This window comes from Lissotriton helveticus, chromosome 9 (assembly GCF_964261635.1).
Source record: "Lissotriton helveticus chromosome 9, aLisHel1.1, whole genome shotgun sequence".
Classification (NCBI taxonomy): Eukaryota; Metazoa; Chordata; class Amphibia; order Caudata; family Salamandridae; genus Lissotriton; species Lissotriton helveticus.
In genome coordinates this window covers 877647003-877660480 of record NC_136070.1, presented here as the reverse complement: position 1 = coordinate 877660480, position 13478 = coordinate 877647003, and the positions used below count along the sequence as shown (strand labels likewise).

The following is a 13478-nucleotide window of genomic DNA, read 5'->3' as shown; positions in this document are numbered from 1 at the left end:
TCCTGGAGAGTGACCAATTGGTGCGAAATGCGCATGTGCGCTTGACCAGTACTAAAAATAGCCTGTTGCCGAGCAGACTAGTGACCATGGGTATCGAGAAAGGACGAAAGGGCACACTGACCACGAGGCAGCATGTTCATTGAAACGGAAGTCAGAGGGATTAAAGATGGCCCCCGTTCGTTTTGGTCAAGTTAACGGAAAAGACCGTGTAGCTGTGCTAAAACGCGAACTCAGGAGCTGCCAAAACACGACACGGCTCTCTCCAACCTGGATGCACAGGACTGACTGCCAGATAGGTTGGCAAATGACAATATACAGGGGGATTCATCACCCATCCGTCCAATTGCTATTAGCAAGGAACTGGAAGCCCTGGAATTGTGTAATATGCAGTCAATAATCTCTGCTGATCATAAGGGGCAGGCAGAGGGTGGTGCTAGCCATGTGATAACCAGGGTTGGAACAATAGCTAAGGACTCCCTTAACAACAATGGAAGTAAAAATGATTCTGATCTTCGAATTCTGAGCTGCAATGTTGCTGGCCTTAAACCAAGACTAGCCGATATAGATTGGCTACGTATATTATCTTCCCAGGACATAACAATGTTCCAGGAGACTTGGGCTACACATGATCTGCACATAGAAGGCTTCCATTATTTTAGTTTAGTAGCATCTAAGCCAAATTTTGGCCGTGCAGTTGGGGGTTTATTTATTGGGATCAGCATAGCATCAGGAGGGAGCTTTAAGATAATACATACAATAGTCCCAACATACAACTAATAGAATACAAACAATGTGTTCCCTTCTACTTAATAAACTTTTACAATAATGATTTCCACTCTGCCCCAAATAGGAACTTCTCCGCGCTTTTTAAAATTATTTCAAAACTAGAGAAAGTCCAAGGCTCAGGCGAACGTATGGGGATTCTTTTGGGGGGGGACTTTAATGCTAAGCTACCAACAGACACTCAAGGCACAGGTACACGACAGGTAGACCCAGCTGTACGGAGTGGGCTGGAACTAGATTCCTTTCTTAGTGAACACATCCTTAGCAATGTAATGAACTTAGGCTTACCCTCTACAAACCAGTTGGTACCGACATTCAGAGGAAGGGATAGTGCTTCTATTATTGACTTTATCTTTGTCTCTCCCTGCCTCGCAGACTGCCTATTGGCCAAAGAGGTCCTTGTAACAGATTTTGGGGACCACAATCCATTGACAGTGGTACTAAGATTAGCACCCTTCCCCGTGTATGTTACTATTCAAGGGGCGAGAAACATAACTCCATCGACAGACAAACTAAGATTAAAGTTGAGGGGGGTGGACAGTGGGACAATAACTGAGACTTTATTAGAAGGGCATTTGAACTTAATTACTTCATGCCTATCGACTAGAGCCCCTTGTTCCAGCGTAATCCAAGACTTCACTAAACTCTGTTCGGTGATTAGATCTCTATTATCAGTGCCACTTTGTCAGGGCCTAAAAGACCCAAGATGGTTTGACCACAACTGTTCGGAGGCTAATAGGAGTCTGCGTAAGGCTCTAACAGCCAAACCAAGAAGCAGGGCAGACATTAGCTTAGCTAGGAAAGTTTACAAAACTGCAATAAATGAGCGGAAGGGCACCCTTCTGAGCGAACGATGGGAAGCCCTTGGGGAAACAGCAGCGGGGAACACTGGTAACTCATTCTGGTCCACAGTAAGATATTTACGCAATATGGGCCAACAGTTAGCACCTGTCAGCTGTACTATTTCTAGTAGCTCATGGGAAAACCATTTTTCCAAAATCTTTGCCTTGCCATCACAGAGTTTAGATCACTATGTGCAGGGGCATCCAGGCAATCTACAGATAACACTGGTGGAGGTAGACGAGGCGATTGCACAGAGCCTTGGCAACAAGGCTCCTGGACCTAATGGGTTGCCCACAGATATTATAAAGTGGAAACCGGAATTATGGGCCTCAGTCCTCCTGAATGTATTTAACAGTTTACCCCAAGCACCCATGCCTGACACATGGGTGACAAGCGTAATCGTCCCAATATACAAAAAGGGTGACAGATCGGAACCGGTTAACTACAGACCGATCTCCCTGCTGAATAACACCCTAAAGATTTTGGGCCATGTCATTTAAAATAGAATTTAAGACTGGACAGAGGAAAGTAGCATTTTATCCCCATGCCAATTGGGTTTTAGAAGCAGGATTGGGACAGTAGAACAATGTTTGAATCTTAATTTGGTTATTAACAAATGTAACATCGCCCACTCCTCCCCTATTTATTTAGAGTTTATGGACCTATCATCCGCTTTTGATTTGGTTAATAGTTCCAAACTTTGGTCTATTTTATTGAATTATGGTTCGGACCAATCATTGGTCCACTTTTTAGCATTCCTACACACTGATCTTAAAGCGCAAGTAAGGATAGGACTGGGAGGGGAGTTATCAGGCCCAATTAAGGTAGGAAGGGGAGTTAGACAGGGGTGCGTTTTAGCACCCTTGCTCTTTTTTATTTATATCAATGGGCTGAGTTATCATCTGAAACAGTCAACCCCAGATGTTCCTACAATAAATGGTATATTGTTGCCTGTACTTCTCTACGCTGACAATGCGCTCCTAATGGGCCGCACCCCGAACTCTTTGCGTACCCTGGTCAAAATTTCGCAGAATACATGGATGGGCTCGACTTGCGCGTGAATTTTAAAAAGTCATTTATTATGTCATGTGGACCAGGGAAATGTCAGCTTAATTCCATACTTTCACCCACAACTTTCCATATTTGGGGATGGTCTTTGCTGCGAATGGCTCGTGGACTGGGCATTAGGCCCATTCCACGAGCAAATTCTCAAAGGCCATCAATTCTATTTTAAGCCTCCCCCGACCAAAGAAAATAGGTGCCATTGAAGCAATTTTAAGGATTTTTAAATTGCAATGTGTCCCAGTAGCTACCTATGGGGTAGAGATATGGGGTCTGGCTAAGACTCTGTGCATCCAGCAGGAAGAAAATCGGTTCTGTAGAAAGCTGCTGGGAATACCGATTTCCACCTCCCAATACATCTGCCATGAGGAATTAAATTTGCATTTTATATGTGATTTTATTAGCGCCCGACCCGCGCTATTTTGACACTCAGTTTGGAGAAATGTATCAGCTACCCTGACCCAAGAAATTATAACTGACTGTCTTAAGTGCGAAAGAGGAATGGAGATTCCTTGGCTCTCTGGGGTCTATAAAAGTTTGTGTAGCATTGATAAAGGTAGCATTTTCTTAGACCTAAACTAAACTAATTTTGTACACAAGAATGATCTGAAGAAAGCACTCTACACACTATACAACACAGATAGGGCCAGGGAAGAATCTAAGAAAACTACAGTCCTTACCTACATGGGCAGGGAATCATACAGGTATCCTTTATTACTATACCTTACCCTGCCAATGATAAACTGGGAAAGAAGTCTTTTGCTTTGATTGAGGGCTGGAACTGTAAGATTCTTGTTAAACTTTCCTTTGGGCTATCGGCCCTCCCCCGATAACATAAGATGCCCCTGTGACGGGGTGAGTGTACAAACTGATCTGCACTTTTTCTTAGTTTGTAATTATTACCTAAAATATGTAAAATGTTTTTTAATTCTCCTTTTTAAAAAACATAGACCAATTACCGTTGGGGAATCTGATCAACTGCTGCTTTCCCTGGACAACAAAGAAATAATTTGTTGCACTAGCACTTTTTTGAGAATCGTTGTGCAAGCACGCAAAATGATGGACAGTCCTTGACTTCTCTCTGTTTAATAACTTGTAACATTTGTCTGATGCCTGCATGACTTAAATATTTTTATATGGATTTCATAATAATACTGTAAATTTGTGTATGTGCTTTTATGAATTCTTGGAATTCGAATAAAGATTTATGAACTGAACTGAACTGAGTTCAGCATCACAAAAAGTCAAACATCTTTGATTTTCTTGGATGTAGAAGTAATCCCTTTTGAACAAAAATTGATGACCACTTTGCACCGTAAACCCACGGACAGGAACACACTTTTACACTATCAAAGTTCTCACCCAAGGAACCTAAGGGATAACCTAGTGCATAGGTACTCGCAAACATTTGCCCAGGGGCCACAAAGTACGGTCTATGGTGTGTCAGAGGGCAGCACTGATGCCAGCAGGGTGGCGGCAGGGAGTCTTGGTGAGTCAGGTATTGTGTGAGGAGGGTTCAAAGAATGTTAAATAAACGTGAAAGCATTTATTTGCAGGTTGATAAATGCTTGCCTGTTTATTTAACACTTGTTTTCTGAATTTTAGTGTTCAGCAACTAAACAGTAGCTCATGCTGCTGTTCACCAGGGGCCGCATGTAAAGGTCAAAAGGGCCTCAAGTGGCCACCGGGCCGTATTTTGAGTATCACTGACCTAGTGAATGGCCAGCTACTACGAATTCAAAGAAACTGTGCCAGAAAAGAACATTTCATGATCAATGCAGAGCTACCCCAGAAAACTGCTCAAACATGTAACTAAACGAGCATGGTATACGCCACAGGAAGAATTATTAACAAAAAAACTTAAGAAACCAATGGACAAATTAGTTTGCGTTACCACATTCGGCCCAAATACCAACAAAGTTTGCCAGATAATTCTGACAAATTGGCATCTCCTTTCTCAACTCGAATGCACATTAGGAAGACCACTGCTTGCAATGAAAAAAGGCAAAAGTATAGGTCAAAACTTAATACAGGCAGATCTGGCACCACAAACACAGAGGAAAGACCTAAGTGCACAATGGAACATGAGACCCATTGAGGGCCACCATAAATGTGCAATTGTTCTGGTTGTGACAACACCGTTGAAGGCACAGAATTCACACATGATTCAACTAAATGGACACACAAAGAGTTCTCTAACTGTAAGACAAAAAACAGAGTTTATGCAATCAAATGTCCTTGCCCTAACTTATATATATGGAAAACGAATCAATAAGTAAATCAAATGATATTGCAAAATCATTCCAGGATTAAAAAGCAGGTCCTGACAGCCCCATTGGTTTCTCATTTTGTCGAAAAAAGCACTCAGAAAGAGATTTTTTATGGACAGTGCTATTGGCACAAAAACAACCACCCGAGGTGGCAACGTGGAAACCATATTATTACAAAAGGAGGTATACCTCATTTTGTTATTCAATTGTACCCAGAAAGGGTTAAATGAAATGTCAGAACTGTCCAAAGCTATGCCTCAATGATTTCAAAACCATGAAAAATGTGATGAATGTCAGTTCAACGTCATGATTGTGGTATAATGAGCCAGTTTCACACCAGCACATGGAAGGTGTGTAATTCTGGCAAACATGGGTTAGTCACTCATCTTAACACTAAACTACATCTCCCAGCAATCACAAATGAAGCACTTCCTGACGAGAGAATGGAAACTACTTTCAAATATGTGCTGTAACCGGAAATAAAGAAACAAACTGAACAGGCAGCGAGCTTGCTTGTGAAGAAGACACCTGAAAGGAACAATGCACCAACCCAAAAAATGGATATTTAGTGTTAACAAAACAAATAAGATTTCGTGATTTAGCAAAAACAGTAATATGAACAAACTTCCTTGGCATTCCAGTCATAGACCGCAAACCGTATACAGCGACTTAAGAGACCTCCGCTTTACGCCGTACATGCTGTCTCCTTTTAACCACAGTAAGGGGATCATTAGGATGGCAGGCGAACTTTGTACCGTCATCCTATCGGGAAACGGGACTGACCTCCATAAGGGCAGGGTCCCGTGGGGGCAATTCGGATGCGCCCACCGTAGTGGCGGGCGCATCCTGCATTCTTGCCTTTGTGGTGAACGGTACACTCAGCACGGCCCGCCACAATGCCAGGAAGGCATGTCGAGCACTTCCATGCACAACATGCCTGCCATGTTGTGCATGGAACTGTCCATGTGCACCCCACGGAGTCCCTGGGGCCCACAACAGGCCCCCACAGTCTATTCCTGCATGCCTTTCCGTGGTGGCAATGCCACCACGGAAAGGCATGATACCGCACCCATGGTAATGGGTGGAGAAGTGTGGCTCACTGGTTAGAGGAGGCAGACCTGGAAGCAGAGGTCAGCCCGGGACCAGAGTTCAATTCCCGGCTCGGCGGGGTCTTGAGGCCTAAAATGTCCATGGACTCGACAATTCTCGCTCCGGTGCCTACTCGATTCACGGGTTCACACTCTGCGACTCTGGGCAATAGCTTGCTTAATCTCCACAACGGCCCCTCGTGGCGGGATGCCTGGCTTTCACCTTGCGGACACCCTGGGGTTATCTCACAGGGGAATACCAGGACGGGTTCCCTAAGCAAGCGCTTAGAAACCGCTTGGTGATTTGCGCTATATAAATTCCTGTACATTTACATTTACATTTACATTTACATGGCTAGCGGTGTCTAACAGACACCGCCACCATATTAAACCCTTTTCCGCCCGGTCAACTCGCTGACCGGGCGGAAACGCGGCAGACGGTCTTTCAGTACGCCGTGGTCCCCCCGCCATAGTAATATGGCAGGGGGGAAATGGGTGGCGGGCGGGGTCGGATCACGGGCCGATCGCCACCGCCATGCAGGCGGTGGCGATCCGCCCATGATCCTAATCGGCCCAATAGTCTTTAAGGACACTTTGTGTCAAAGAAGTAATAAAGAATTCACTTCTCTGCAGTCTACCTTAAATCAAAGTACGCCCTCAGGTTTATACTTATTTATATAAATGGCAGTAGCATTCATAACAACTTAAGTAAAGTCTTTTTTTTCATTATTTAAGAACTATCAAACTGAAATACGTTACAATTATAAACCAGTAAGAAAATGTAGACGGTAATCATCAAAGGATAATCCAGATTACACCGTTTTATTGCACTGAAGATAATCCCATGATTAATACAGGGATTTAAAACACGTCAGCACTTTTCTTCATTACTCCATGAGGGAGAATATTTAAATTCAGCTCAGATCTTGCAGAGGGACCATGAACATTGATTTATCCCCACAGATATTAAGCTTTATCCCCATGATTAGCAACTCTCTCAAAAACGAAATCAAATTTGATTGTTTATTGTTAAATGTTTGTCCAATTTGTGTAGTGTATCACTTAATTTTCAGGCTTGAAAAATGTTATAAATTGTTACAACAAATTGTTTAAGTATTGGCAAAATAAATTAGGCCAGGACCAATGATTATATATATTGGCCCTTAGCCTGCTTGAATAAACAGCAGCATGGTAAAAAGGTGGCCAGGTTCCATTTTTTTGGTAAAACAGCAGAACCACTTGTACCATTTAGTTTACAGGCCCTGGGTATATGGCATGCCACTCTACATGGGACTTATACGTAAGTTAAACATGTCAATCAGTTGTAAGCCAATTAAACCATGTTTATGGGAGAGAGCACACGCACTTTAGCATTGGTGCAGGGGTAAAGTGCACAGAGACCTATGAAAAACAGAAACGAATTTCTGCAACAAACATGGAGGTAAGTAGGTACATGTTTGGGGAAAGACCACCCTACGGATAGCAGGTCTAACAGCTACCTTCTGTACTGCTTCATAAACAATTTGGAAATTACTAAATAGTGCCTGAGATACACAGACAGCATTTATTGTTCTGGGGAAAAAAACGTTAAGTGCCACACATAAGCCATTTTTGTCAACTGGGTTTTATGGAAGAGAGTACTCTAAAGGCAATAAGTACTTGACTTTTACTGACTCTGGAAACGAAGGGCCTGATTTAGAACTTGGCGGATGGGTGACTCCATCACAAAGGTGATGGATATCCCATTCACCAAAATATAAATTCTGTTATATCCTATGGGATTTATATTTTGGTGGACTGGAAATCCGTCATGGTTGTGCCCGAGTAACCCGTACACCAATATATAAATCAGGCCCTTAGTGCTAAAATTTGACAATAGTATAGTGATAACTGAAACAGCTAGGAAATTCTGCCAGGTCTATTTCACTCGATTCTCTTAACTCTGTCAATTGAAGCTTAATCACTGTCTAATGGTATGCACCTGTTACAACGCATTCGTTACTCCGCACTACCATTACAACGCGACTTTTATAACGCATACCATTACAACGCATTGCGCTGGGGGGCGCTATAGGATAGGGAATGGTATAATTTACTATCCAACACCTTCCCTAGGGTCCACGGGGACTGGAGTTAGAATAGTAAATTATACTTACCACTATCCAGCACCCCAAAGCGCTATGCGTTGTAATGGTATGCGTTGTAATGGTCGCGTTGTAATGGTAGGTAGTTGTAACGGTATGCGGAGTAACGTCATACATCCCTGTCTAATATGACTTATTGGTTCAAACAGCTAACTCGCTGAACCAAATTACCCCATTGTATCTGAGGCACTGGGTCGTCATCCTGGGGCTGGTCAAGTTTCGAATACTTGATTGCTTCTGTAGAGGTGCTGAAATTACCCTTTCAATCAGTTTATACATAGCATCTTGAGAGAAAGATATAACTTTATCCCTGGAGAGACTTGGTATTCTTCTGTGTACTTTTTCTTTCTTGCACACTTAGGAACTTCACTAGACGGCTTCACCTGCACATTCAATATATTAACTTATAATATTGCTCCTGTGAGATTTTGGCACTCTATATATTACCTGATGCCCTGTTAGAGAAGCATGAGGGCTGAGTTTGTTCAGGGTTCCTGCAGCAGTCCTTTTAGGCTTTTCTTAATAAAATAAGGTGGGATACTGAAGAGGCAAAGCAGAATCTTCAAGTCCCACTCTAGCTGTGCCATAAATGAAAAAAATAGTAATTATATTCTTTCCTACTGATTTTGGGAATGATTAACTGCACAAGACAAGAAAAAAACAGGACTGTAGGGGCTGCATCAAATAGATGTGTGGGGCGATTAGTATAGTCAATGTTAGCAGAAATAAAGACACTAAATAAGCCTTAAAGCCTGATTTACAGTTTTTTAGGATGGGTGCCCCATCACAAATGTATATTAAAAATGCATTGTATCTTAATACACTTATAATACTTCAGGCAGGATATCCGTCACATTAGTGACAGGTTACCCCTCTCAAAATAAGGCCCTTCATTTACTATCATGGGATAAGGAAATAAACTATCTTGAGGATGATGCACTCCTCAATCGGGGTCAAATGTTTAATTTTATTGCGCTGCCCTTGCGTCATGCATGGTGTCGCAAGGGCAACACAATACTTAAGTCAGATTTACCAGGCCACCAAGGCTACCTTGCATGGCCCTGTGTGGAAAATTTGGAGTAATACAAGGTAGTGTAGTGTAAGTCGATGGCTTGCATTACTCTGCGCTAGGAAGTAGTTCCAAGAGTGGAGCGTGGGTGTTCTCATGCATACACCTATGGATTAAGGAACATTCCCAGATTTACCAAGACTGGAAAGCCTTGAAATACGTCAACATTTTACACCTTCCCAGGGGATGCACAACCAGGAGAAACATCTTTATTTCTCCTTGTTGTTTCCTCTTTCAAAGTGTACTGCATTATGTAGCACACGTAGAAAGAGGAACATGCCTCTAATGATTATTTTTGTGCAAGAAGGTGTGAGTTCCTGCACACATACAATCCTGGCTGCAACTCAGGCACCATGGATCCAGGGTGTCTTTTTTGTCATTAGGCAGCAGCTTGTGAACCAGCCCAGGCAGAGAGCAGGAATGTGCCATATGTTGGTAAATATGGCTCTTTCCTGCCCTCTCCCTTTTGCAAAGTTGTCTTGCTGCATTGCATGAAATATTGACAAACCTGGCCCTCAGTAAGGACTGTGACAAGGAAAATCGGAGGACAGGTAATAGTGTTAGCTTTTAATTATGTTAGAAAAGATGAAATAATGTGTTGGTGTTATAAAAAAATATATATTATCTTCATTTACAGGAAAAGGATAACCCGTGTTCCGAATTTTCAATCAAGAACTTGGTGCCAACGATTATGGATATCCTTTTAGGTGGATTAGACACGGTCACCAATACCATGAGACATGGAATATTGTACCTTTTGAAATACCCAGAAGTCCAGGGTAAGAAGAACACAGTTTGCGTGTAAACATCAGGATCTCTCCTTTTGAAATCGTCTGCTCTGAACAGAAACAAAAAAAATGTGAATTCTAATACTACAAACGTTATGCTGGTGTATCTCTCTCCAACGTTTACATCCATTGCCTGTGCTCTGCGACTCCGACAGTCTTTGGTCTTTGTAAACATTTCTCAGTTCTCATTCACTTTTTCTTACACCGACTGAACAACAAGGGGCTTTTATGCAAAAAACAACTTTCTTCAACTATTTTGTCAGGGTTGCTTTAATTTGGTCGGCTTCCAGCTCATTTGAGTTAGTTATTTCTGCAGTTCTCACTCGCAGACCCCTCCAAGAAAGGCATGGTATTGGGGACAGGTTTCATTAGTTGTGGATGAAGAGTAAAAGGAAGAAAACCCATTAACATGACTGACAAATTTATGGTGGTAAGAAGATGTACCTCTTCACACAGAAATACAGTAGTGTCCATGAAAACATCCAGGAAACCTTAACTCAGTTACCAATAGAGCACCTTACGGTTGCCCCAAACTACATTGCATCGCACTACATCCCCTTTATAACATGCATTTGCAATGCAATAGGTCTCGCATTTGCGAGAGTTTAATGTATTGTCATTGTAAATAACAATGCCTATTATTTATATGTTTTGAAATCCTGCAAGCGGTGTGTAAACACACACTTTATACATATAGTTGTTGCTTACAAGAAGCAAGACTGGCAGTAACTGCGCCTCTCTTACTGCCAGCCTTGCTTCTGGTAAGCTAGGGCTATAAGTGCAAAGTGCATATTTACGCACTGCTTGCAGATTCTCAAAACACATAGATAAAAGGCATTGTCATTTATAAAGCCAATAGCTCAATCTCTCGCACATGCGAGACCTATTGCATTGCAAATGCTTTTTTTTCCCTGTGAACTGTATGTGCATTCATTCAGGTTTTCCACCGCACAGATTTTAAGCACCTGCTGGCAGCATGTGGGCGCTATATAAGAAGAGCACATTAAAACAAGGGAATGAGCCAGAAAAAATCCAATAAAGGTTGGAGGCTGCTCGTAGTAAAGATGTAGGTTTCAAGCACGGATTAGTCAGCTTTTTATAATTTCAAGGACAGCAAAATGGATGCCAACTGCATTACCTGTAGAAAGTATGCAAGAAAACACACCAGAAGACCCATTTCTAGTATAAACAGAGCCAATTAGCCTTCCAGCTAGGTTACTGTTTTAAAACCGCCATTACCTGCATGGATACTTTCATGATTATGAATTTGAAGCATTTGCCACATTATCCATCATCTGATGCCTAATCTGCAGATTTTAACAAAAATAATGTATCTAGCTCCAAAAGATCAAAAGTAACTAAAAATACTGCAAATTACACTGTTGCGTAGTGGATACCCCTCTGCAGGGGTTGACTTTCTGTTGCTTTTTGCCGGAATTGGTAATTAAACTGTCACAATGTGAAACCTTTGCCAGGACAGTTTTAACCTGTATAAAAATGACAAACTAAGGAAACACTACCATCACAACCTGTCCCACTACATTAAGCCACATCATTTGCCTTTTCTTGATGCATATTTTAGTCAACTCTGCGGCATACTTTGGGCCTCCTCTGCTACATTTTCCAGTTGCCCTCTCCATTAATATCCTGGATTTGACTTGTACCCATAGAAACCTCCGCGACCCACCCTGGTCCATAACCCCCCATCCTTCACCCCGTCTGCCATGTCTCCCTTACCTTCATGCTCTTCAAAGCACTGTTACTGTAATATAACCCTGTCTCTTTTTTTATCATGATCCGCATTTTAGTCAAGTTTTCTAAATAAACATGGCAGGGAAAATAAACACGGTAAGTGTTCCAGATTCCCTCTTTGTTGACCAATTCCATAATGGGCGTCTAGGGAAGATTAAAAATGACTTCCTTTTCTTCACTAATGACATCCCTTCCTGGTCCTCCAGCTTCTCCAATTCCCTCAACGTATCCTCCGCCTCCTCTTTCCCGCATGGGAAGCGGTTAAAAATGTCTCCCTCCGCTCGCTTTAACGGCTCTCTCACCATTACTCTTTATAACAATGGCACTGTCTTGATCCAAGCTTCTGACTCCTGTCTCTCTCTCTTTGACCACATCTTCCACTCCCTTCGTCCCACCCCTGCGACTACTATCTCTCTCGATTCTTCCTCTTCTTCTTCCTCTAACTTGTCTTCTTTTTCCCTTTCTCCCCCATTGACCCCCATGCATACCTTCAGACCGCTCCCCCGAGAGTCACAGGTTGACCCTTCCCCCCCCATTTTCTCGTTCCCTCACCTCCCATTCTGCCACCTTGCCAACTGGACCTCCCCCTTACCTCATCTACTTTACACCCCACTTCACCCCTACATCCTGCATCTCCACACTATTCCACTGCCTTCTCTCACCCCCTAACTCCCCTATTCCTTCCCATTTCCCCCCTGAGGACAAATGAGAACCGTTACGATGCTAGCAAGTGTGGTATCTATGAACCGTAAATGACGAGATTAATAGGTGTGCGCATTTTCGCTACGCTACTTAGAAGGGTTCGTCTTATTTACAGGTTCTTCACTTTGAACCCTCGGGTTCCATTTTAGATACGGCATCCATTTTGTTTCTTGCCCTCACGTAGTCAGCGAACAGGCAAATGTCCGCCTCATGATCCCGTGATTCCCAAAGACTGGGGGATGGCACGGCAAAGACAGATGGCTCCGCAGCTGGGTAATCTTCCCACGTTGGCCTATTGTTTCAGCCTTGCATGCGCTCGGCTCGAATCCTTTGATCCTGGGATTACGCTTCCGATACAACCTCCACACTCCTTCTCCTTCTGTTGTCCGACTTCCTTGCACCTGTTCCTGTCTCTTACTCTCGTCCTTTTACAACTAGAGTGGAATGTGCATAGCAGCAGGATAATGTGCTTTTACAGTTGGGGACCGACAAATGTTACTGTGATTATGTTCCGGGTTTCCGACACCATGAATGAAGCCTTTTAAGTTTATTGTGGGAACTGAGTTGTAACCTTTTGTTCGTTACGTTATTGAATGCAGAAAATGTGTATAAAAGGAGCGACGCACATTTGCAATTTGAAGCAGACTCTTGGAACCTACACTCTGTTGTACTTCCCATGACTTTTGCATCCCTGCAGTAATAAACGCTGATCTTTGACGCCGAAGGAAGTGTCCCGTGTCTCTGTCACTTGTGCGCCGAACAGGTATCCTACGAAGGTTTCAGGTGTTGTTCCCTGGCACCGCTGGTTCTTAAAAGTCCAGTCCTTCAGTTGGCGCCCAAGTGGGGCGACATCAGCGATACCGGTCCAAACCCTGACGATTGCGAGGAACTTCGTGTGAAATCTCCGAGGAAAAGGTGCACCCCGCTTCATCGATCCTGTTGTCGAAATAAGTGGTCCAAAGATTTTTCCCGCGAAG

General features: G+C 43.0%; 1 protein-coding gene across 1 annotated transcript in view; it reads left to right on the top strand.

The window, feature by feature from the left end:
* The window catches only part of LOC144781946 (cytochrome P450 2G1-like), a 552942-nt gene that overhangs the window by 416052 nt on the left and 123412 nt on the right, over positions 1–13478 (top strand). The window contains exon 6 of the mRNA XM_078661038.1: positions 9897–10038. Coding sequence (XP_078517164.1) covers positions 9897–10038 — 142 coding nt within the window. The remainder of the gene's footprint in view (positions 1–9896; positions 10039–13478) is intronic.